This window comes from Gymnogyps californianus, chromosome 11, assembly GCF_018139145.2.
Source record: "Gymnogyps californianus isolate 813 chromosome 11, ASM1813914v2, whole genome shotgun sequence".
Taxonomy (NCBI): Eukaryota; Metazoa; Chordata; class Aves; order Accipitriformes; family Cathartidae; genus Gymnogyps; species Gymnogyps californianus.
In genome coordinates, this window is record NC_059481.1 from 13,689,860 (window position 1) to 13,716,503 (window position 26,644).

The following is a 26,644-nucleotide window of genomic DNA, read 5'->3' on the forward strand; positions in this document are numbered from 1 at the left end:
AGCTTCATGTTATTTTTATTTATTGCAGAAGAACAACACATTTGCAGCATATCAAAACCCATTACATTTAATATAACTTTAAAAAGGAAAAATAATGAAATTCACTATTTCCCTCCTGTATCTTCCATATTCAGATAGAAAGTTTTTAATTGTAAGGAAAACTTTGATCAAAAAAGTCAGACACCAATTATTAATATACAATAGCTGAGACTATTTTTTAATCTCTTCCAATGTATGCTGTTTCACTGAATCCTTGAAATTAGTGCATCTGACAACATTAAAAAATATTAGAATCACAGATTAGGCAAATTTAAAGAAGTGGTCCATTACATGAAGGTTAAGTTATTTGTCAGCTCGCATACAATTTCTACCGTGTTATACTTGACACAGTAAAGAAATTGATAGGCTGAACCAAAAAGAACCTAAGAAGAGATGACTGATTTCCCACTGATATATCTAAAAGTGTAGGATTGGGCTCACTGAAATTATTTTTAACTATGACTTGAGAATTTAAGTCTGCAAAAGATCACGCAGCTGGAATAGCTAGGTAAAAAAAATAAGGGATAAATTAAATGCAGTAGAGTTAAAGCAATCTGTAACTGCAGGGGATTTCAGCTACTGTCTGCCCAAATATTCTTCATGCACTGGAGAAATGCTTCTTATTTGCTTCCCCAGGTGACAGAAATTCCCTGGCTTGTTTCCCCTGCTGTCTGTATATCATCCTAGCAGCCAGAGTAGAATTTTGCTTTGATTTGGGAGTCCATTACACCATGACAATATGATTGCTTCAAGGAACATGCTCTGGTACGTACAACATGCTTTTATCTGTACCAGCAATACCAAACAACTGTAAGTCTATTGCTGGAGAAGTTCAAGCAATAAAAGCAACAGCTAATCTGGTCTGATCATTGGGAAGGAGAGGTCTCTGACTCTGAAAACCTTTACCATCTCTGTTTTGCAGGACCAGTTTCCTCTTTAAAATCCTGTGCCCACTGAATTGCAGAGAATATACGTCTGGCTTCCTTAAAAACTTTTGAAAATTCAAACTCCAATTCACAAGAGCAGCTTTCAAAAAACACAGGCTGAAAGCTTGGGCCCCACTGAAGTCAGTGGCAAAAGTCCTGTCAGCTTCAGTAAGGTCAGAATTTCATTCATGATATTGATTCAGCTGCTACCTTTAAATACAACAGTTTTCAGGTTGTTTCTACAGAAAGTCAATGTCAAGTGTGTTTATTATTTTAAGCTACACAATTTCTTTAGAAAAGTAAATATCTGAGTACCTTTACATTTCAATGAGCAAGCTAGGAAGTCTGTCAGGAGGCGTGTCTGTATTTCACACATTTTTAACATATATTTAATTGAAATGGTGATCTGGTAACCATGGAATGAAAGCTGTGCTTTTTTCCCTGTTGCTCTCAAAGGGCTTTTCTTTACATAGCCAGAAGGTGGCATTCATGGTTAACAGTTAAAGGAATTAATATATGCTATTTCTTCTTTGCATATGAGGGAGGGGAGAAAAAGGTTTCTTAGTATAGTGGCAGTTACTCAATTAACCATGATGCTTAAACTAATGCAATAAATTTGATTTATGTATTCTTTGTTTTACAAGGAGTGGCAGAGTTATCCAGTAGTAGACATTAATCTTCATGATGAGACATCAGGGACCTGGCAAGTTGTATTCATCTTCTTATAAAGTATTTGATAGTAAAAGTCCTTGTCTTCAGTTACGTCATTTTGTTCCTCCAAATAAGGCAGTTTCCGATAATTCTTTGACCACTATAATACCCACTGTTATCAGAACAGTTAGGAAATTCAAGGGAAAAAAAAAATGAATTTTATCCAGTCAATGAATCTTAATTAGATTTTTCAAAGTCTGATCATTCCCATTTGTGATCCAGTCGGTCTATGGAGTATTGCCATATTTAACATCTGTGTCACATCATGCCTTTCCTGTTGCCTCATTGATCAACAGACAACATGTGATGATTCCCAGATGTTCAAACATGGCAGATCCCAAAAGACCTATTAAATTACACTGAAAGGAAAACAACATCCATGCTGTAAAAGTTTTGTTAAAATCAGGTATGTCTGAATATTCACAAACTTGCTACAAGATACTTACTGATATTCAAATTGCTTTTAAACATCAGTTAAATTCTTTGAAATGTCCACATTGTGTATTATATAAGGACACTGTGTCACAGAGTTGATATGACTTTCTTTCCTGTAATATAAAGCAAGTTAAAACAGAATTAGGCATATGTTTATACATGGAGAAGATAAACTACTGGATTTTTTACTTTATTTTATTTTTTACTATTTGCTTCCTTTTATTATATACAATCTGTGTTCTTTCAGATTTTTACTCAGATTTCTTGCTGATTATATATTTTTTCCCTGATAAAGCTGAGTACATTATTATCAAAGAAGCTTGTGCATTGCATTCTCTAAGCAAGGCAAGGCAGCACGTGTTCTCAATGTGTCCTTTTTCCACTGAAAAGGATCATTATAAAGACCAAGACTTACTAAGATGATAAAGCTTTGTTCTATAACTGAAAGGCAGTTACATGAAATTCTAGATTGGATTTCAAACAGTAAATGTGATCCAGTTTATGCCAGAGTGGTACAACATTCTGCTTCGAAACAGTCCTCACCATTTATGATACAGTAGTTTTAACATGAAGACGAATATCCTTTACGCCTTCCTGAAGCTAGCGTTACTCTTCAAGCAACATTTCAATTTCAAATTTTGTGCTGGCATTGTCAACAATGAGAAAGTCATCATTTTCTGATGAACACAGGCAGCTGTGTGCAGAAAGTCAGTAGCTCTATTTTGTCACCTGTGAAATAGCAGCACAGAACTCAGGTGCAATTTTTTGAAATCAGAGCAACATTTCTGCACGTTACCACATTGACTCATTTTACGTTACACCTTATTTTGCCTTACTCTTTAATAAGAAGGAACATAGCTACTTTAGAAAGGCCTGCAAAAAGAGGGATGTTCCTTATGTGGCTATTTCTGATACACAAACATTTGTTTTTCTCTTTAACTAAGTAAGTTTTTAAAATAGGTTGATTTTTCTTCCCCAGAAAAGAGGTTAAGAAATTTCAGTTCAGAAATGGCTACATATTCCTTTTAGGTATTTTCCAATAGAAAAGGTTTTTTTCCCCTTATCCTTAGTGAAAAAAATTGTGGGTCCATTTCACGACCAGCCTTTTCTCATGGATTTGTTACCTTGCTGTACCTCCATGAAGAAGCTCCACTTGGCAAGAACCTGCTCCAGTTCCCCCTAGCTGGCCGGGCTCCTGGTTAGACTACATCTCCCACAGGGCAGTACGCTACTCCCTGGACCAAACACACGCAGAGAGGCTCACCTTGGCACTCGCATGGCCACAGATGCATTAGCGGAGATGTAGTCCCTTGAGGGAATACGGCCCAAAAGGGAGGCTCAAGCAGGCAAACCAGGTGCTTGTAACGCTACTGTACTGAAAACGACGAGATTTGAAGTTTAAATGAAGTTTTTTCTGATTTGGTCAGAAAACTTAAATATTTCCATTTAGGACAAATAGACCTACCCAACAGAAAAACATCTTACATTTTTTTTCAATCGTTTATCAAGTTAGAAATCTCAAGCATGGGGGAAATAAAAATGCTCTAGGTATTCGGGATTAGCATTAACTAATACTCTATTATTTGCAGATTTGTCTCCCCTGTGGGGTAATTTTGGACATTGACACCTTTATTCTAATTTACACATGTAATTAATTTTTGTTGAACAGTCTAGAGTTGTCTGTGAGCACTGTGTGCCTAGGTATATGTTAATAGTAAAAACTAATTTTTTTTACTGCTACCAGAAACAACATAGGCACCTAAAAGTTACAAGATCCCCAAGTAGGAGCTGTTTTTGTTCTATCCACATAGTATAATTTCCAAGATTAGGACTGCAAAATTTTTACAATCATCTGCAGCGTGACAGAGCTGCATACACAAAAAAGTAGGTTGTTGAGTTTTCAAAATTAGAGTACCTACTTACAGTATACACATATGTAACTTTAAAAAAATCTATATCTAGATTTTGAGTTCATCTAAAATGTCTGTATGTCTTTTTAAAAGAAACATGTAATTAGAACCATATTTATTAATTAATGGCATAAGACCTAACAAGCTTTTGTTTTGTTGTTGACACTTGCAGAACAACAGCCAGAGATTTAGGAAAGTAAGTGAGGATAGAAGGTATCTGCAGGATCATGGAGAAGCATGTGGAATACAAACACAGGAAGGAGACGAGAAGGAAAGATCTGGATAATGGTAAAGCAATGCATATGGAAAGTCAGCTTGAGAAGAACAATCACGTATGCCAAAAATAATTCACTAGCTACATTTAGTTAGAAGATCTGGGAGGCAAATATAAGCATCCTAAACAAATGAAGTAGGTTAGCCAGAGTGTCTGCCGGCCCCAGGGTCACATATTCCGGCTCTAACTGCCAGCAGCGTCTGTGCGGAATGGGGAGCTTTCCAAGTTCTGACCAGTGTTGGCTGTGCAGAGAAGACTGTCTGTTCTTTTCCCTTTCTTATGAAATGTATACTGCAATGCAAAGCCATGTCAGAAATACATGAGCTAGTTTATCTGCACAGAAAGTGCTATGAGATGCAGAATTGCTGGTTTATGTTCTAGAAGCAAACCCATAGTGTTAGCCTGCTCCTGTACATGAACATATTTTCATATCACCAACTTTTTTTGTTTAATTTTAAATAATTGTTTCATTTAAGTATATAGAAAGGGTGCTAAAACAGGCTCATGAGATGTCCTTACTGTCTTGGGCATTTTTTGCAGAAGGATTCTCTTCTGACTTCGTTATTGGGGTAGTTTGCTGGTGGCATTGTTTTCCCAGCGTCAGCTCCCAGGTTTGTCCTGCAACATCAAACCTGGGAGCTGACACCAGGAAAATAATGACATGGATGAAATTTGGGACCAATTTCATCCAGTGTTTTAGTCCTTTGGATTTCACTCTGGAACACTATGTTATACATTACTTCATTTACTTGGGTCAATACTCAATTATCAGTGTCAATTCAGTTTAGTATTCCCCTCTTTTTTTCTAGAATTGTCGAACCAGATGAACTCCCACCTTTCTAGACGAGCACACAACCTTATATCTGAGCCTGCTTTATTTTTAAAGCTTTCTACAAGTTTGCTCTTGTAGAGCAGGGTATTAGCCAACTGTTCTTTCAAATGGCATAATTTTCCTAGAGGATCACCTTTTCAGAATGCTTATTTTCTAAGCACTAGTTTTCAAACGTATTCTTTTCCTGTGACCAAAAAACCACAGCCTATGACCACGGTTTTGACAACTAACATGAAACACTAACCAGGTAATCTGCACTGTCATTAAATACATACCGTCCTTATGGACCATTAGTGGCTACCACATCTGTGCCTGAGAGTCTTGCTCACTTTTGTTTGTCTACTCTTCACCCCTTCCCTCCTATTCAACATAGTCCTGTGGATGTACCATTTCTGATATAGCAATTTTTTTTTTCCAAGCTGAAAGCCACAAAAGCCTGTAGAAATGTAAGGGTTTGGGGTTTTTTTGTTGTTGTTTTTGTTTTGGGTTTTTTGGTTGTTTTTTTTTTTTTGCTTTTGCTCTCCTTCCCCATTGCCAGTATTTTGAAGATGAATTTTGGGAAATCAGACTTCTTCAACGTGTAGAGAATTCATGTGTAGTTTCCATTTATTTTTCTATTATGAATCCAGAATTTGGGGTTGCTAATCTCTAATTCAACTACAGATGAAAACTTCCCTTACGGGTCTCTCACAGGTTTCTCTCAATGACCTTGGTCTTGGTAAGCAATAAGTTGGTTACTCAATAGTCTGGTTTCCCCTGTAGTTATTCTTGTCCTGGATCAGGTGAGTACATCCAAAGTGTCCTTCTAATGCCACGTGTAGAAATTTATTGCAAGGTAAGCTGATACACAGTAACTTGTTTTGAATGTTTAAGCTTTAAGGAATAAATAAGTGCTTTACCTCGGTAGTCAGCGTGGCCCAGAATCAAATCCAATAGAATTTCATCACAAACTCATCTTTCCTCCACTTTTTGATGTTTTCTTTTGTGGCAGTAACTACCAAAGACCCAGATCACATTTCACCGACAAATTTCTCATTATTTTTAGGAGACATTCAAGCAAACATGGATGTAGTTGGCTTCAAATTCCAAGTAATTTCAACTGCTAAGATGCCTCTGGATCATTTTTAAAATATTTCTAGTTTGCATTCTGCTGAAAACCTAATACTTCATATGGGCTGCTATTGCAATTTCAGCTCTTACAGGTAAGGTAATTTGTTCATTGAAAACACCTATAAGGTTGTTTGCCACATCTTCAGATTGAGTTTCTGCTGACTGTGTCTTTTACATAGTATTAGCCACACTGAAATCCAAGTGAATGATTAATTTATCCATTTATCCAAGTTTCTATCTTGTTTGAATTTCACAGGACCAATTTTCAAGCCCAGTTCTCCCATATAAGTAGCCAGTGCATATTTTCTAGTCACTGCCTTGATTTGAGCCCAGTTAGGAGTTCTCAGTTTGTACAGATTTCACTGTCCTTTTTAGCACATCTGATTCAATAACAATAACATGTTGGAGCCATCATCTGTTGTTATCATGCACTTTGAGATTTCCTGAGTAGTGGGACTGTAATTGTTGTTTAAATATCCAGACATCTATAACTTTTGCCCTGAAGGCCCCCTCTTTCCCAGACTCTGAAACATTTTTCACTGTGCCCGTGTAGTACTATGCCCTGGCCTGTCTTCTGTTTGTAACAGTCCTTTTTAATAGAAACTTTTTTTCCATCATGTCAGCATTTATCTGAATCACTTCCCATAGTTTTTGTGCTATTTCTGATTTCCCTCATTTTACAGACTGAATTAGTAACTTTTCGTAAAACTTAAGGAATATCATCCAGCAAATCACAATCACTTTTTTCCATGAGATTAAACTATGTGATTATAAAGCTCTTAGATATTGCTTAGCCAGCATGTATTACTGGCTACCAGCTGTAACTTCTGCTCATATCTGAACTGAATACCAGTCTCCTTTTCAGAGGTCTCTAATACCTGGACCATTCAAGCTGGCTCACTAATTAGGTTTTCACCTTGTCTGTATCATTGAGCAATTAGGTTATGAAGTTGAATTTCCACAGGGCATTTCCCACTTGCAAATTCTTGTATCACTTCAGCAGAGACAACATGGCTGCTACCCTTGGGTTACAAGCAGGGTTAAAAAAAAAAAAAAAAGGAAGTTGTGGACATATAGCCTTGCTCAAGTTCTTTATCTAATCCAATTTTACAGCTAACAGCCTAACAGCCACAGTGACTCCATAATCCATTGATTCCCCTCCACAGTGACTTATTTCAAACTCCTTCCTTCTTTGCTTCCGGTCCACCCTTTCTTAAAGCCAAAGATCAGCCAAAGCTGCCTTCTCTCCCTAATTCCATGGTACACCAAGAGGTTACTTTTTTACAGAACTCCAATTTCTTAGTTTAGGCCTTATTTTCTCACCTGAGATCTCTACAAATGCATCACTAATTTAAGCCATATCCAATTTGGCCTGGACAGTTAACATCTTGCTGCCTGTTTCAATTAGGAGGAGAAATTGGTGCTGTACTCAGGTGCCTGTGGTGTAATCATGTTTACTTGTAAAAAGGCTGAAAACGTTCTTTCCCTAGACACAGGTAGCACCAGATAGCATGGTGATTGCAGACCTCTTTCAAACATTACTCAGTCCAAAAACCTGGAAGGACTTCACCTTACAGTTTGTTGTCCAGAGCAAATGTTGAGTGGTTTTATCCTCTTTGCTTTCTCTTTCGTCTCTTCTGCCTCTCCTGTACAGAGAGTCCTTTGTCAAATCATAGCCAGTAGGAGTTCCTTAACTCATGAATGTGTTGGTCTTTACACTGTTTCATAGTGGTATATAGTTGTTTCTAACAGGTGGGACGGGGATTCCTTTCTCCCAACTTATAACATGACAATTACTCTGTAAGTTCTTGTACTTTTTCCCATTGTCCTCTTTGCTATTATAAAGAAGTAACTATAAGACACTCTGGAAACGCCTTTCTCTCCCGACCCAACAAAAATGCAGTAAGCATGACAGTGAGTAACACTGAGAGCCCTGCGGCAGCCAGCAAAGGTTATCTCTAAACTGCTTCCCAGGTCCATGGATAAGTTTCAGCTGAATCATAACTCCCAAGTGATCTTACAGCCAGGATCGAGCAGCATATCGCAGAGCGCATCTTCCCCAGAATCTAAGTGTAGTCTGGAAGCGCTTTACCAGTGTAGGCATAACCAAATCTCATATTTGTATCAGCACATTGCTTATACGCAGTCATATTTAAGCATACAATGAATCCATCCTATAACAACCAAGCAAACAACTAAACCATTCTTTCAGCGTAGCTCTTTCTAGTACATCTGCTCCTCCAAGAGGGAGGCAGTTGGTGGGAGACTGTCTTTCTGAACCTTGAGCAGCATAAATGCAGCTATGGAGTCAAACTACCAAGTGGATTTTGTTCTGATGTACAGCATCAACCAGTCATGTTCTGGACCACTGCAAGAGTTTACATGTGTTAAAAGCTACAATTAAATTATGAAGTATAATAATAGATCTGAGGTGAATGAGCTCAACTAGAGATGCTACGTGGAAACACAAGAAACGAGACCTGTAAAGAGAAAATTGGAGCCTTATCAGAAATAAGACTAATTAGGTGACATCAGAGAGCTAACAGGCCTTTTGATGCTTAAGCAAGTATCTCGGGAACCGGAGGGATGCCCCTGCTGCAGCAGCGGTGCCACCCGCACGCAGAGATCCCCTCGGCTCCCCGCGCAGGCAGCCTCCTGCCGGGCGCAGCGCTGGGCGGGCGGGCGGGCCGCTTGCCTTCCCCTTCTGCGCTGTCTCCATGCGACATCGCAGCGTGGGCGTCTTCGAGCGCTCTCATTTGCATAGCCCCCGCGAGTGGCCAATGGGCAGGCGACTACGGTTCTGTCATTTGCATGGGCCCCGGCGGCGGCCAATGGGGTGGCCGCCGCCGAGCCCGCTCGGAAGGCGATGTTTCCATCTGCGCGGGGCGCCGGGGCTGTAGGTGCGGGTGACACAGCGAGAGGCCGGGCCGGCCGCGGGAGGCGCGGGGAGCTGCCGGCCGCTCGGCCTGGGCAACGCCGCCGCCTCGGGGAGCCGCGGGGGAAAGATGTCGGTGGCGGGGCTCAAGAAGCAGTTTCACAAAGCCAGCCAGGTAAGGGGAGCGGTTCCCGGGGCCGGAGCGGTGGCAGAGCCCTGGAGGGGGCTTTGCTGTTGATGGGTGGTTCGCCCTGCGCCCGCTCCCGGCACGCCGCAAGGCGCAGTGGATTCCTCGACCTTCTGCTTCTAGGTGGCGGCATCGCTCTCTGGCACCTCGGGGAGTGCTTCCTTCAGCTTTACCTCTGGGTCCTCCCTTTTATTATTGCCTCTTAGCCTCTTGTGTTGATCCTTACAAGAGAGGGTTGCCTATTTTCTTATTTTGCTTGGGGTTTCAGGTCTTTTAGTTATTAATATTTGTTATTTAATGCTGGGTTTGTGTTTGTACTCTGAGGCCTCGGTTAAACATATAGGCTGTAGGGTACTAGCTTTCCCCTAAAGAGTTCATCGTGTTGTTCTTCCACAAACTACTGGTTTATTATCCTACCTGGCATACTATGTATTTGTCATATAGAGGGTATCACATGTTTCTAGAGTTTTCCCTGCTTTTCTAGATGCTGTACTCTTCTCCTGGGTGAACCTTCATCTTCTCCTGACCCCTTTCTCTCCTATTCTCTTTTCTCTTTTCTAATGTGCTTCTCTTTTTAATACTTTCGCTGATATCTCTTAAGAGAGAAACCCCTTTCTGTCAAGCAGGTGGACTGGTTGCACGACATAGCATCATAGGGCCGACCCAAAGCCCCACGTTGGTACGGTAGCTTCAGGAAGTGGCAGCAGTGGGATTCTTCTCACTGAAGGTGTTTGGAAGCCTCAGCTGCCTTGCTTGCTTGTTCCAGGCCTGAGAGGTCTATATTTCTGTTGGCTCTCATTAATGATAATGGTAATACTGAAATTAGTGTCTGTAACCTATTCAGTCAAATTGGACAACTGCTCTTACCTTGAGACTGACAGTGGAGAAAATAAAGGTTTGTTGAGTGCTTATCTGTCATCTTTGTAGATCCTCCTTCAGATACTTGGCTTGTCAGTAGCGCAAACGCAGAATGTGCACTTTGGATATAGAGATGCTAAATATTTGTATCTAATGTTTATTTTCACTAGTGTTCTTTCTTTCATGTTATGTACTGGTCTTGAAAAATGTCATGAATCTGTATCTTTTAGTTAACTTTCACTGTTTCTTTGAGAAAATGTGGGACTTTGAGGGTAAACAAATCCAAGGACAATTTATAAAACGTTTTGGCTTGTTTTGCACCTAACATGCTGGTAAGTGATGCAGCCTTTGCTATGGTGAGTTTGTAACTCAAGAAGCAGAAGGTGTTTAACTGAGGAAGTTAGAGAGGTAACCACAACAAGTGCTGTCTTGTCTAGCAACTGGTAACAGTGCAAGTTGCTTAATCCTGCCCAAATGTAAGGTAAACATGGGGGGGGGGGGAAAGGGAGGGGATCTGATAAAGGTAGTAGTAATGACAAAAAGGAACAATAGAATATATTGAAGTTGACGGTACATTTATTGAAAAGTTGTGGTATGACTTCCAGTATTCCTTACGGTAAGGAACTGCGATGCATAACTCAGATAATATTCTTCTTTTCAGTGTGGGTCAAAGGTAAAGTTTCCATTTATTTTCAAATGCAGGACTAAACAAGGAATTTAGAGTAAGTTGACTGAAAAAGTCTCTCTTCAGGGAAAGAAACACTGTTTAGTAGGAAATTAACGTGCAGGAAAAAGATACTGGAATTGGATTGTTTTTTCGGTGCTTGAGGGAACACAAGACACTTCTTAAGAGCTCATTCTGGAAGAATTCAGATAAGATGTTGGGCGAAGTAGTAGTGGAAAAAATAACAGAAGAAATCTATATACTTGATCAAAACATCCAGGTCTAAATAACTGATCTATTTATCTCTGCCATACAGAGACACAGTCATGCCCATACTTATGAAGGTACAAACTATACAGTTGTGGAAACTAACAAAAATAGAGTGGAACATGCAAAATGGAAATATTGGCGCTCCATCTTTTAGCTAAATTCTTTTACAAAATGCTAAAACAAGCAAATGCAGAGCATGAAAGAGGTATTTCTCAACAGAACATGGGTTAAATCTCTAAGTACTGTAGGATCACTTAAGGAGACTTATACCTTTGTGTATTGGATGGATGAGAGATGCCAAGGGTAACTGTTAACAGCAGAGACAGGCATTGCTTGGGGAAAGAATGAAATTAATTCCTTTAGTGTTCCCAAAGGAGAATGGAGGCAGATGACAAAAACTGGCAAATTTCCCAGAGGACACTGAGGAATACTGAAGGGAATGAGACTTGTGCCAGGACATGTGATTAAGAAATAAGAATAATATTTGAAGGCTGACAAAACCTAAAACCAATCCGAAGGGTGAAGCAAGTGGGTTAAGACAGTCTGTATTTAACAATTCATTCAGAAATGTGAATAAATATCAAAGAAGTGACAAGTTCCATATATTTTCAAAAGATACCGTTTCCATGCTAAAATAGACTTCTATTCAACTGAAATAAACCACAGTTCTAACTGAAATAGAGTAATACAGATATATAGTTATAGAAAGATTAAGTAAAATAAAATAAATGGAGTTGTTCTATAACTGTATAACTAAACCACTTAACTGTTGCAGAACTCTTTTTTGCAAAAGAAATGCATTTCAGTTTTGTTTTTGTAAAACCCCTGCCTCTTCTGTGTGTCTTTATGTATAGCTTTTGTGTTAACTAGTGGTGATGACATTTGTGTGTAGGCTTAAATTCTAAGTTTAGAGAGTCCAGGAAAAAAGCAAACAATACTTACAATTTTATACATGCAGTTGAGGTTTCTGGGATGTTTGTCTGGTGCATGTCAGCTTGGTTTATCTAAAGTTACAGTTGGTCAGCAGCTAACTTTTTATGGTTACTAAAGCCCTCACCAAAATCAGGCATGACACACTATTGCAGACTTGGTTGGTGTAGTAAAAAGTCACTATGTCTCTGTTTGTAATCCATTAATTCACAATAAGTGTTCTTGATGGTTTCCTCCTAGAATTTTTTACCCAGTTGTTTGTTTTTTTTTTTTCCCCACTGAAAATAGCACATGTGTGTAGGTTTTCACCTAAGTATCTGGTAGTGAGATTCAGAAGACAACTCTTGAGTTATGAGCATCTGTTGGAATTACTGCAGTAAAGTCTGCACCCCAGAGTGAGTGGCATTTTAACTTATTTTTCTGTATGTTCCAATATGTAAAGCTGCAATTCTACTCCACTATCTGTACCCTAGTAATTCCTTCCTCTGATGTCACAGAACTGATAGACCCAAAGCTTATATATAACCCAAAGGTTATATATCTGTTATGTAACAGATAATAGCTTTCAGGTACACTAGAATTTGCTTTACTATGCTTCTTATTTAGGTTATAAGTTTAAATTGAAACACTCAAGTGAACTGGAATGAGGATCACTTCCATTCTGTCCATTTAATATCAGTGATGATCCCTTGATAACTCATTTGACTAACAAAATACCAAGCAGAACCTGTGTGGCATCTTACCACCTCTCACTGGCTGATAAGTGAGGGCAGGCTGTTTCTCAGAGCTGATTAACTGATGTGCAACTCTCATGGAATTCAGCTTTTTTTTTTTTCTGTTTTTTAATGTATTTTCAAATAGCATTTTTTTAATTAACCTTCAGGGAGTTCTGTTCATGATGAAAATTTGTCTCCTGTCACTTTCAGCCTCTGACACATCTTATCTGTTTTCCTGTTTTCAGTTTGAAACCTTTTGATGTAGGTGGGTGTATCTCTGCCTACTGTTTTTGTAGGCCTTGTTCTCGTGGTGGTTGTGCATGTGGGATAACCCAGATGGTGGGAGGACTGCATCTTCTGATGCATACTGGGAGTATTTTTAGAGTAGTGTTTCTGTTTAGAAAAGCAGTAAGTGCAGAGAGTGAATAAGACAGCCTTAATAGGCAGCAGATGCTATTACAATTTCTGCTGTGCTCTAGAACTGCAGCCAGGCTAGTATCTCGGTGTAAAGATACATGATTTTTCAAAGTAGTTGGAGGCTAGTGAGCTGAGAACCTCCCTCCCTTAGGGTGTTTTGAAAGCTCAGCCATGATGCTGGCATAGGAAATCTGCTGTTGACCTTGAATTCACATGTTTTGTGTCCTTTTTTTTCTTTTTTTTTTAAAGTTAATTGTAGCTAAAGTCTGTGTGTAGCAGCAGTCTCATAATCAACAGCTTATTCATAGTGTACTTCTTAGGCTTAGCTTCTCAGCGATAGTAGAAACTAATACTTTTTTGAGGAAACACATGACTGCCAATTATTGTGAGTATCTTATTTGTAATGTAGGCATCAACAATTATTGTTAGCCTATGCAGACTGGTGTCTTAAACCTTCTCCTATTGTCAGTGAAGAAAGAGAGGCTCCAAGAGAGTGTGAATCGGGAGCTGGCTCTATTGTCTATAGATAGAGCCTCAGGGGGAGCAGATTTTCCAACCAAAACAACCAAAATCTGTTACAACTTTTTTTGCCTTCTGAAAGTGATTTAACCTAGTGTAATAAGGTATATGCTCTGTGCTTTCGTTTCTTACATATCCTGAATGGCATTTGTCTTTTCAAGTACTGCATCTTTTTTTAGCAATGTTTCTAAAGGCCTTTTTCTATTTTTTTAATTCTTTTTTTAAACTTGTGGCTATCACCAACAGTTGCAGGGATGCTTCTCTCCCAGATTTCTGCTTTTACTCCATTGATTTATGTGGCATTTTGATCCAATCTGTTGGAATGAAGTCCTGATCAGAATCAAGACCTTCTTGTTCCCCAGACAGAATAAGTCCTGTGATTGGGTTTTGTTGTGGGTTTGTTTTTTTGTTCTCCTGACTGTTTTTCTTTTCTGTTATGTTGTAGATGAATGATACTAGACTAGACATAATATTTAAGCCTTTTTTAAGGTCCATGTTGACATTGAGTTAATACACAAAAACTTGATTTACACAAGTGCTTGCTAGCAAAGGAAGTACTTTGGTAAACTGAGGAAGAGACAAACTTTATACAAAGAGAACCTGAACTTGCCAGTGAGACTTGAAAAGAAACTCTCTATTCTAAGTGCAGATATATTTCTTTCCTAGGACTATAAGCTGTTACCATACAGTCTGTTAGAGACGCTGTCCTTTCACATCCAACCTGAATTGGGCATGATGAATCCAAGACCTTAGTAGAGAGAGAGCTTCTATCCTGTTCCTAGTTTTTATTAGATAATTGGATGTACTCTTTTGCAAATCTTATAGAATTGTGAGGGTAGGACAGTGGTGAAAAGGACATTAGAATTTAGTTTATTGTCCAAGATGTTTTGAAATGGATAATTATACTTCTTATACATGTTTCAGAGAGGAGAGTAAAGCCTCAGCCACTGGCAAGGACAAAAAATAACACTCCTCTCTCCTCTGTGTGTATGTAGATATCTAATTAGACAGTATCGTTTGTCTTTACCTGTGTCGTGGCTGGAGACTGTTGTTATGCAATCCAGTAATTATAAAGCTATAATGTAGATTATACACTATTCATGTTAAATTCCTAAGATGATGGGAGGAGAGGCTGAGGGTTTGTGTAAATCTTTGAAGACTTGTTAGTTCGAGTATTTGTTGGGTTTTTTTTTTTTTCTTTTTGGTGGAAAACTTAGTGCTTGCAAAAGGAGAAGTCCTCGTTTTGCACTTTCTTTCAAAGCAAAATTATTAATAAAAGGGAGGGAAACGTGGTGCTGTAGCAAAGATCAGCATGGATTTGGTGGGAGGGGCAGGGTGCAGTAAGGGGTTCCCTCTTCCTTTGACATTAGTAAGGCTAACTCACTTTTGAGTTACATGGCTGACTTTTTGTTGTGCAGCCCACCCTGCTTACACTGAAGCTTGCTTCCTGGGACCAAAGTACTGGGCTAATAGGTAGGAAATAGGAAGAGAGTTCCTTGTGGCATGAAGGTGATTTTCAATATTAAAAAATATATCTGATGGAGTTGGGAGGAAGGGGAAACTAGCTCTCAAGATTTAGGTTTACAGTTATATTTACAATTGTATTTATGACCTGCTAAGTAGCCTGCCAGTAAGGCATGACTGTAGGAAAAAGAAAATTTGAGTGCTTCAGTCAGCATACAAATTAGCAGAAGTTAGCAATCATATGCCTCTGCAACCTTTAACAATGCAGCTCTCAAAGCTTGCAACGGATGAATCATAATGCTGTAAATTGGGAATCTAGCAGGGATGCAGCTACAATTTGGAAGGAGGCTAGTTATATTTTACACATAAAATATTTATATATAAAAGTCTGAATGGCATTGCAATAGAAAATAGTATAGCATAATGGAATGGAAGCTGAACTTTCTCCTTGAACGCATCTCCTTTTATAGATTCTTGGCTTTGCTGAAGAGTTTTGCACAGGCGTCCTGAAAGTTCGAGCGAGAGCTGGCGCTCCATCCTTAACTCACGCTGTTGCCTGAGTCATTGCGGCACATGCTGGGTAATATATTGCAGTGCAGTCTCTTGAGAATCCTGCAATGCTGAAAAACAAATAGACAAGTGAAGCACAGTAACAGCACTGCATTAAGATTTTCTTTAGCATCATTTGCTAAGTGTTACTTGAAGTTGCTTAAATATCTTGAACAGCTACATTTCTACCAAGAAGTTGCATTCCTATACAGAATTTGGGACAGACTTTATAATATACATATAGGAGGACAAATTCTGCTCAGTTATACTGATAGAAATCTGGGATGACTCAATGAAGGGTGTCTTTTATAGGAATGTGCAGCGTAACAGTATAACTGGGAGCAGAATCTGGCCTATAAAACCTCAGTCCGAGTGCTTGCTTCCTATTAATATAAGAAAGTTGTATATATTCAGTGGCACAATATAGCGGCAGTTCCCAAACAAACTATTGCTGAAGAATAGAAATGTTTTTAATATAACGTTTTGTCTGTTGTGCCATCCAAACACCGACACTTTCTGTAAGCACGCATGTTGTAATTCAAGTTACAAAATGCATCCCATTCTCCATACCTTCTGTAAGAACCCTATAAAACCCTAACTTTGTTTTATAATGATACTGTTAAGAACAAACTGTTTCTGTTATGTTAATGCCACTTTCACCTCAGTATATTGCGGTAGTCTAATTCTATACTGTGCTGTGTTCTCATTCCTGTTCATGGAAAGGAAGCCACTGCTGGAGTTTTATGACTAGTTGAGAGGCAAAGATGCAGCATTTAACAATGCTTTTAACAAGTCCAGTCAGAAAAGGGCTTATCAAATGTTAGATTACACCTTGCATTCTATTTTCTGGAGCCCTAGTGTCCTATCACTGTGTACATGTTTCTATTATTAAAGTTATTAAGAATTATATGCATTGATGGGAGAATATACCAGTTAATTTCCTGCAACATCTCAAATATCAGCAGCTGTGTATGTGAAATACAAAAATAACTTGGCCTTACATGCTTTCTATTCGAAGGACAATGCCAAGTCTCTGATGAGAATTAATTCTGTTTCTGTACTACCCTAATTAAATTACATTTTTGATACTGTACCTGTGTTTAATGAACTGCAACGACTGCAGTGAAATTAGCCTGGTTAGGAACTGAACGTGATTATAAGAATCCAGGACTCAAAGGAAATCAAGGGGTTCTAAAATTCCATTTTCTGTGATTGGCAGTGTTTCTGTTCTTGTGCAGTCAGGTTACAGATCTAAGGTGAAAAAGTGGGGAAAATATTTTTAAATATTTTTTTTTTTACCAAGCAAAAAAGAAATAAAATATTAAAAACAAGTATAAATGGTCCTAGGTAGTAACAGCCCCTTTATTCCCTTGTGAGTGCTTTGCAAATGCAGGTAGGTCTCACTGTTCCCATTCTTTTTTTTTTTTTTTTTTTTTACAGATGCAAATAAATAAGGTACTTGAAGGTGACATGACTTCAAGGTTAAGGATGGGCAGTGGCAGAACCAAAAGATTATGTGTTTCCAGACTATAGATGCAATGTCCAGTCATTAGAAATTCTGCTTTCAAACTTTGTTGGGGTTTCAAAAGGTGTGTAGAAGAACCATGTCACATTCACTGTGGGTTTTTTTTAAATTCTCTTTTATTTTGCAGGAGATGTATGGATAAATACAAAATGTAGATATGAGTTTGGATTAAAGCTTCCATATAAGTGTGGTGTAATTCCACTGACTCAAAGTTCAGCAGGGCTGAACATAGTATTTTCACTGTACTGTTTTTAATACCCCTCTGGAATGCGCAAGCAATGTTTTAGAAATTAGGATTTTCAGGTAATGGTATCTCCCCAGCAGAGAATAAGTGGGGAGAAAAAAATGTACTTAGTGCCATAAATAAGATGTGGGATTGGAGGTCAGAAAGTCATTGTTTTGATTTAAAATTGTGAATTTCCCTTTCGCAGTCCTGTCAAGAGGGCTAGAAAATGAAATTTGGTGCCTGTGCCGCCTGCACGGTCAGAGAGTGCCACAAACATGGGAACGCTTTCCCTTTCCTGCAGAGAATGTAGCACCTGTCAGCTTGGCATCTGGGTCACAGTATATGTGTGCATGGTGGGAGGGAAAGAAACCCCGTTAAGGTAAGGTATTAATCAAAGACTATAACTTTTCACCAATTCAGAACCAGCAGTTGCAGTCTGTTGTCTAGAAATTAAAAAAAAAAAATTGGATTTTTTTTTAAAAAAACCCAAGCAGTTTCCATTTGAGGTCTTATGATTCCTGTGATTCGCCAAAAATTTATTTGGGACATGAGAAAGCTTTTGACTGAAGGCTTAGTTCAGTCCTCCCAGTGAAATCAGTTGAGGGAGACAACACTAGAATTTGAGGTGAGCAGACTATCACATACTAGGAATATTTTCTGCTTTTTACTTTCTCAACTCTAATCAGGTTGCTTTGGTGGAATCACTGGGCCCCCAAAATAATCTGTAAAACAAGGATGTAAATAAGGTAACACAAATAGAAAGGAAAACAGAAGCATCTACAATTAGAGTTTTGGCCCAACCTAAATGTCTATGTTAGTGTAAGTGTTAAGGGAGAAGCCGCTGCCCGACCACTCACACACCAGTCAAGGAGTTGCACACAACCACCCGAGACATCAACCGCTCGGACCGGAGTCCCTTTGCAGCGGGCGACTCCAGTGAGCCGACGGGTGCCCCTTTCGACTCCTCACACACACACACACACACACACACACTCACCCTCGGGCGCTGCTTCTTCCCTCAGGCTCAACCCTAGGTTCCCCAAAGCAGAATCTCTAATCAAGGCCTTCAAAATAAAAAGCGTAATTTATTCTATCAGTGGTGTGTAAATTTAGATAGCTCCAGCTGGCTGCCTCCAGAGAGGGACCCCAAACACTGACCTCCCTGGGCAATTGTACCCTTACAATCTAAATTCCCTCCCCTCACACCGTAGTCTGGTCCAATACTAGTATTTGGGTCTGCGGTCGTCTTCTCTCTCATTGGGTCCTTTTTCTCATCTCTAGGCGGGTTCTTTCGCTTTCCCTTTTTTTAGGCTAGTTGTTACTGTGTCTCCTTTTCCGGGCTCAAACTGGCTCTGGGGCTTTCCGAATCTTCTTATTCCTCCAATCAGGGAATAGGTCAAAGTTAAACAAAAGTATTATGCAAGCTATGAGTTCTGCTTTATCATGAATGACTACTTTTAAGAAGCTAAACAAAGTCCTTAACGCCCTCCAAAACATATTAACAGCCTCTATAACTTATATACATTCCCGTGCTATTGTAGCCTCACAATCTTATCCCATTATTGCCATGTGCTGTTTACATCTTGTTCGGGTGTGGTCCGCATGCTCATGTAGCCCAGCTTTGCCACCTTCCACAACAGTAAAGCGATCTTTCCCAAAGACAATGTGTTCTTGTTCATTAGTGTGGTGAAATCCACGATCTGTGTTCAAAAGTCAGGATCCTATGGATTTATCTGCTATAGAGTCATGAAATTGCCCACAGAATTGTCTACTATAGAGTCATGAAATTACAACTGTGTCCATCTGGCCTAAGAGCTGTGGTCTGTGCAGGTCAAATGAAGCAGGTGTTTGCAATGTTCTGTTGCCATGGGTGGTGAAACGTGAGGTCGTTAGGCTTCAGCAGGTTTTTTGGTTGTGACTTGTTTGTGGTAGAAGAGTATCTTTCTTGTTTCCAGCTTCTTTCTAAAGGTGAAACAAAGGACTTTTTTCAAGGCGGTTTTAGTTTTATGCAAAATCTGTTCAACAGTTTGAAGTATGTGTATATATATATTTATACAGTTAATATAATATCAGTAAAATCTTGACATGCATTGAAATTTAAAAATCCCTAAAGCTCATAGGTGTGAACTATCTTACCTCTCTCTGATAAGTTCTGGGCCCCAGTTTTACTGTGGGTAAATGGAAATTGATGATAGTACTTCCATTATTATGTATAAATAGAGTGTGTGTATATATGTAACACCTCTATTTCCTCCCCCGCCATCTTTAAGCCTTTGGACAGAAAAACTCCTCATAGATAGCCTCTGCCCAAAATATATTTGCAAGATATTCTTAGAAGGCAAAAAATCTGCCCTTCAGTTTCCAGACTTATATGTCTGAGAAAACATTGCTTATAGAAGAACTGAGAATTCACTGTGTGGAATGGCACTTGCCCTGAGCAGTGCTGCCCTGGGACTCTGACTCTCTGTCAAAGGTCTAGGCTGAATTACATGGTTTCTTTATCAGATATATTCGTTGCTGCTTATGTTGCATTTTTGACGTTACCGTTGTGGAAACACTCTTTAGAGCTTCTTCATTAGTTATTGTTGTACTTTTGAGTTCTAGTCAGATTAGTGTGGGATTGCAGAAATTAAGCCTTTCTGTGTGGGACTGCACCCTGCTGCAAAGAAGAACGAGCAAGTTCAGACCAAGAAGTCTTGTGCTATTGATAGCTTGCATAACAGATTTGTAACATTGCACTTAGCACCTCTTTGTCTATCAGCACATTTGGGAAGCAGCCAGAAGACTAGTACAGCTCACTCTATCTGATGAACAAAAAATGCATTTATACAAGGGGCAGAGATGCACATAAATACAGTTACTCTTGCACAAAAGTAGTAATGCTTCTGGGAATTGCTTTTTTTAGATTATATCAAAATTACATTTGTTAAGAAAAATGAGGAAATTATTTTGAAAAAACAAGGTGAAACTTTATGAACTCATCTTGCCAAGTGTTGTCAATTTCTGTGATACTTTATTCAAAATTATACAAAATTGGAAAAATGGTAGTTTTTGAAAAGCCTAGTTTCAGGTGGAAGAAGTTTGTATATGAAGAGTGTGTGTATTCTTTTGGAACATTACTTATTTTATGATCCAAAATAGTAACTGCTTGCCTTGTTAATTACTTTTCATAGTGTATCATCTAAGTTATTCCTTCAGCAGATGTTCAGTTGTTGCCAATGTATGTGAGACTGAGTAAACTTTATGATTTGTTCATCACTTGGAACATGTGAAATACACCAAATGGACTGTCTTTGCATCAGCACTTTGGCATATATGAAGCCTGGACACTAATTCTAGTAATGCATATTATTAATCTAGCAGGTGACTGAAATAAATACATGGTCTGGCCAAAATTACTGTTCTAGATTGGTGCAAAAGAAAACTCAGTTTTTGTCAACTTGTCAGTTATTTTCTAAATTCAAGTGACTTACATATACAAAGAGTGCAAGTGTTGGTACGCCAGTGGTACTTACTACTCAGAAAATACTGCTGTGCAAAAGCCTGTCTGTAATTCTTTTCCTCTTCTAGTATTCCTGGACGCTTACATCTTATGTGTGTTTAGTGCAGTTATAAAGATGCATTCAGTGCGTTCACAAGGATTGCTCAAAATCGTATTCAAATGTTATAAAAAAAAAAATTAAATTCCTTTATTTCCATGATCCAAGAAGTAACTGTAAAATGAATTAGGTATTGCAGACATTGTTGGAACTCCTGTCAGTTAGGGCTTTAATTTAGGCACTTCATTCTACATGGCACATCTTAAAGGGGCTGAAAAATAGCAAATCTTGGGTTTTTTTGTACTTGCTTCTTCAAGCAGCGATTTCAAATTTTGGAAAACTCTGTGATTCTGTATACTACGCAATTTAGAGTTTTATTATTAATAATGAAGAACGTATTTCTATATGTATATTCTTAATTATCATATACATTTGATTAAGATGCAAAGGGCCATATCTACTGCTTTGTTTTGTATGAAGAATGCAAGAATCATGACACTTTCATTGCAAGTGAGTTTGTTGGTGATTGAGATTTGCCCTTCAGTGATCTCTTCAGCTGTGATTAAAGGTTCCTGTTCCATGGGACTTGGCTTGTTTTGCTGCTGATGGATGTACTGCCTTTTTTGTAGGAATTTCTTGCTACAAAGCCATGTGCCAGTACAGAGGAGGACAGTGCCTTTTGACCTCATTTGCACTAGTGCTTCAGAGCTCGTTGGGGATTTCTGCAGAGGTCTGTGTTCTGTGTGTAAATTATGCTTGGAAAATTTTTTCAGTTTTCTCTGTCATTTGTTTAAAGATGGAATCTTACGAAGTTTGTTAACAATTAAATACAGACAATTCCGTGTGCATGCTGAGGGAAGTTCTTTTCTGTCCCCATGGATGAAGTCAGAGGTGCATTTCTGCAGTGCTGCTGTTACCACTAGAAAGAATTGTACCTTGTGGAGATTCAGGACAGTACATGTCTTTCTTAGAAGTGTGGCTGGGAAGCCCTGTTATCCCCAACTGCATTTTAGTTTGTGGTATTGCATGTAACAACGTGTTGCTGCCTAAAACCACTAGTATGTTTTGAAATGGAGTTATGAAAATAAGGCAGAAATGTACAGTGACTTCCTCTCCAGACTAGTCACGGTGAACACAGTGATGAAAATAATCCTTTTTTTTTCTTTCCACTTTTCACTGTGATACTTGGAGTTTTTAATTTTCTATTAAGTGAATGAAAGGAGCATAGATTATTAAAAACCTTCAGATACACAAGAGTGTTCGAGACTTGTTTGTTCCATTTAGGTTTTGCAACTCATGATGAGCACAGGTTGCATTAGCAAAGAGAGTAAGATATCTTAAGTCCTTTTGTTTTTCCCATGGGTATCATTGCTAAGGGCCTCACATGAAACCCAGCAAAGTCAGCAGTGCTGCAGAGCTGCTGGGAGCACATTGCTGGATTTTTCAAAATATTTGAGTAATGAGACTGTAACACCATTAAAAACTCAGTTGCATTTGTAGTGGACCCAGGAACATTACTTCACAGTGCTCTAATGCTGAATGTGAACTTAAAGGCTTGTGAAAACTGTCAACTAAAATGGCTTAAAAAAAAAAAAGAAACAAACAAGAAACCTCTCAAGCAGAGGAGACAAAAAAATTTTGCTGATTCAAAGGGAAAGTGTGCAATCCATGTGCAGCAGGAACAGGTGGTTTGCCTTGAGTAGCAAGTAACGGGGACTGACTGTATGGCAGAAGAATGTGGGTGTTTCACAACGTACTAAAAGCAGTGGAAACTACAGGACTGACTGCTCAAAAAAGTAGGAATGATGCCACTTAAATCAAAATAATGTGGAGTAAAAAGGGTAAGAGAAGGAGTTGTCAATCCCTTTTATGGTGACTTAATAAAAATCCACAAGGCTAGTGTAAGCGCTAAAAAATGTAAGCAGTAGTTTAATAACACTGAAGGACAAATCTCTAACTTGATTATGTGGGAATGGAATTCCATAAGAATTACTGCCTGATGGAAAGTAGTTTCTGAAAGAGCAGTAACAGAGATTATTGGTCATGCATACAAGGTAGACTTGCTGATAAACATTATGCTGAAGTGGTGATGAGCAATAGTATGCTAATGTGGGGAGAAGTTAATTCTAAACCAAATCAACCAAAAATTATGATTTTGACCTTCAGTGTATCTGCCTATGTAGAACTTCTGTTGACAGTCTTGTTGTTCTACTTCCTCGGTACAGCTCACTTGGGGCTCTGTAGTGGATGATCTTGACCACGTTTTTTACTGATAATGGATTCACTAAAACTGTCACTCTAAACTGTGGCACTGCCAAGGAAGTTTTTAGTTTAGATAAATACATAGTTGTATAGTAACTTTTAAGAACTAAAAATGGTACTCCTAACTATTTGCAGCATATCTTTAGTGTTAGCAGCTCTTAAGTTTAGACAACTTTAAGAATATTTAACCCAAATACATAAGCTTTGAGCTTAAAGCTGTAAATCACTATTACAAGTGCCCACATCTTGTCTACGTTATTTCTCCTGTGGTTGGTCTGTATTGGTGCTTAAAAGTATTTGCCAGGTAATTTCTAAGACTCAAATTTACTGCTTGTCATGTTGAATGTATAATGAGATAGATCTGACTTCAGTGAAGATGGTGTAAGTATATTCTGACTTTATAGAAATCAGAATTAGGTTAGCCCCAAAACTGAGTAAAAACCTCTGACTTTTTTCTAGCCCTTACTTTGACAGGGCTCTCTGACATCATTTGTCACTAAGTGATTTTTTTAGTCTTGCTTGTGGGCATTGAGGATGTGCTTAAGGCATAAAGTCAGGAAGAGGTGGTAGGTGCTCGGTGTCCTGATAAGAAGGCCCAATGTACTCAGCCTTAAAAAAAAAAAAAAGAAAAAAAGAAAAAAGAAAAAAATTGAACTACAGTTTTAGACCACAGCTGATTTTTATGTAAATGGGTTTCCAATAAAGCCATCTAATAAGCAGAAATCATTGGTCATGGAAAATGTAGGAGGGCAACTGGATAGTCATGAACTATGCAGTGCAGTTAAGTGTTTTCAAGAAGAAAAAATTATTTAAATGTTTTAAGGATTTTAATTGCCTATTCTGCACCTGCAAGCTACGATTTTATGTGTTGAATTGATCTCTCCTATTTGAAGAACTAGAATTTAATTTTTTGTTTCAAATGATGTAAAAGAAATAACAACACTAGCATATCTACTTTAACAGAAAAATGTGATTGGCTGTTCTATAACAACTCTAACCAAGTCAGACTTCATGTGGGACCCAGCTACAGGGTAAGACACTGGGCTTTGGTTCCATGAAGCCTTGAAGTATTTGCACAGCTTTACATCCATGAATAGCTCTGGGACTGTTCATGTGCTGAAAGCTGGCTAGACCCTCCTGAGTTCAGGCCTGTGCTATAATCAGTGACGTATTTAATGTTAGCTTTTGCGGGAGCCCGTGGGAGCCATCTTTCCTGAATAAGCTAGGGTAGTTTAACCTGAGAAAAAGAGTGAAGGATCCATTTTCTAGGGTTAATTCCAGGGCATTGTGCTGGAACCAGTCAGAAAATGTTCTGGGAATGTGAAGTGCAATAGATTCCTCTTAGAAGCTATGAATCAGAGTAGCGCACTCTTCTAGAACTATGACTGACAATATGCCAACATTTTCTAGAATAAGGCAAAGCATAGTTTTTCACTAGACTGAGTGACAATTGCTAGATGTCATGTGAAGAGGACAGAAATGAAGAGGTATTGAATGGACAAGGTAATGTAAAGCTTACTTAGTTTAGGACAGAGAAGTCATTAAAGAACTCAGACTACCTCAGTGGATGGTTAGCTTGTTTTTTGTACGCATACCTTTCTGCTGCATATGCAAGTACTATGTTTATGGAATCGGCTTTAACAGCTGGATGCCATCAGACTGAGGATGCAGTTGCATGGCAACTTGCATCACCCTAAATCTAGGCCGTCGGAGCCTTGCTCTACCTTCACGGTAAGGTCCTGCCCACTTCCTTGAGTCAGCTCTGAGTGCTTGTGTGATCACACACTAAGCTGATAGAGGCAGCTTGTCCATCTGAAAATTAACCCAGCTCAAGTGTGTGATGAGCTTTCAGGTGGATTAACTCACTGAAGCAGCTCACAGTGCAGTCCTCTGAGAGCTATTACCAGTGCAAGGGAAGTGGTGGGAATGTCTTGACAGCGATGAAAAGGATTTAGAGAAGGCTAAGCAGCTGTGGAAAAATACCTTAATGAATATTAGAATGTTTTGTTCACATTCAGAGTAGAATAAACTGTGCTTTGTCAGAGATTTTTATCTCATTGACGTTCTGAATGATTAGCCAACAAGAGATCTCTGCTACCAGTTCCCCCTGGTTTTAGTGGTGACTATCATGATAATAATCATGTGAGGGCAAACAAAGGAGACCAAAAGATCTATCTATATTCCAGCAAGCCTGTAGTCCAAACAGGGCAAATAAGTGGTTTAAGTAAAATGGTGGTCAACCTGGATGTAGGTAAAAGGAACATTCCTGGTGAAAGCAGCACCTCAAGCCATGTAATGTACACACCCGTTGAGTGATAGGGCTTACACAATGAGATCTGAGAGTCTTCAGTCCGACTTCAGTGGAAAACTGAGAACGCTGTTGAAGGAGGGGGGCAAAACATGTGTTTTCTGAGTGGAGGAAAGAGTGCCCTTATTTCAACTGTGAGGAGTATCAGGGGAAGGAAGTTCTGCTCAGAGTAAGGACTAGTGTGACAAATGATGTAGAACAGAGATATGAGTTAGGGTGAAGTTGTGAAAGGATGTTAGAGGTAGCAAGAGGCAAGCTAACCAGTAAAAAATAAAGGTGGTATAACTTTTCATGTTCTCTCAATACTCTTTGAGCAAAACAGAATTGTCGTTGACAGTTACTTGTTAGCATCTGTAAAAGCAATCTTTAAATTCAGTCATGAGAGACGTCTGATGTAGAAAGATCTTAAATAACACAGGAGTTGGAGTAAGAAAGAAGATAATATGAAAGGTCTTCATATTACTTGGAAAGGAAGCGTGTAAAGGGGGTTATTTGAATCTCTAATTTTAAGGGTTTTGTTTTATAGCATAATCACCCTTTCTCATCTTCACAGTGGGCATATATGAGTATGTCAAAAGGAAGCCACACCTTCCTTACAAGCCCAGAGAACAACTTTTAGAAAGAGGGATTGTTTTAAGGTCAAATCAGGATTGTATTGCTGCCAAGTGAGTTTTTGCATAGGGATTTTGTGAAGGGAGGAAGAAGTGTTAATGTGGTAACAGCCAGTGGAACTCACTCTGCATGTAACTTGTCATTCACAGCTCTAGCTCCCCTCCGTGCAGAGGAAAGGGGACAAAATATTGCCCGGTTGTTATACCTGAAACAAGATGCCTGAACAGAGGCAGGAAATAGTTCTGGCAGGGTACGTACCCAGCACTGAGTCTTGTTGCTCGTCCTTCGTCACCCTGCAGAAGGACTGCCTCTGTGTGATACACCCACTGCCACCGCTTGTCTGCAGAGCTCATGCACATGCTATCTCAGTGCATTCTGGCTGGATAAGCAAGTGCCAAACAGATCATAGTTTGGAATAAAAATCCCCAAATTTTACTTTTCAAAGAAATTCACAATGTTTTCTTTAACAAAAGTTTGGAACTGAGC

General features: G+C 38.9%; 1 protein-coding gene across 2 annotated transcripts in view; it reads left to right on the forward strand.

Annotated features, from left to right (window-relative positions):
• The first annotated feature begins 9,179 nt into the window (after positions 1-9,179).
• Positions 9,180-26,644, forward strand: part of SH3GL3 (SH3 domain containing GRB2 like 3, endophilin A3) — a 55,099-nt gene continuing 37,634 nt past the window's right edge. Inside the window, exon 1 of one of the 2 annotated variants that reach the window (XM_050903570.1) lies at positions 9,180-9,287. In XM_050903570.1, the coding sequence (XP_050759527.1) occupies positions 9,243-9,287 (45 nt within the window). In that variant the 5' untranslated portion in view covers positions 9,180-9,242. Of the gene's footprint in view, positions 9,288-12,373; positions 12,417-26,644 lie in introns of those variants that run through there. The other variant, XM_050903571.1, reaches the window with a different exon arrangement.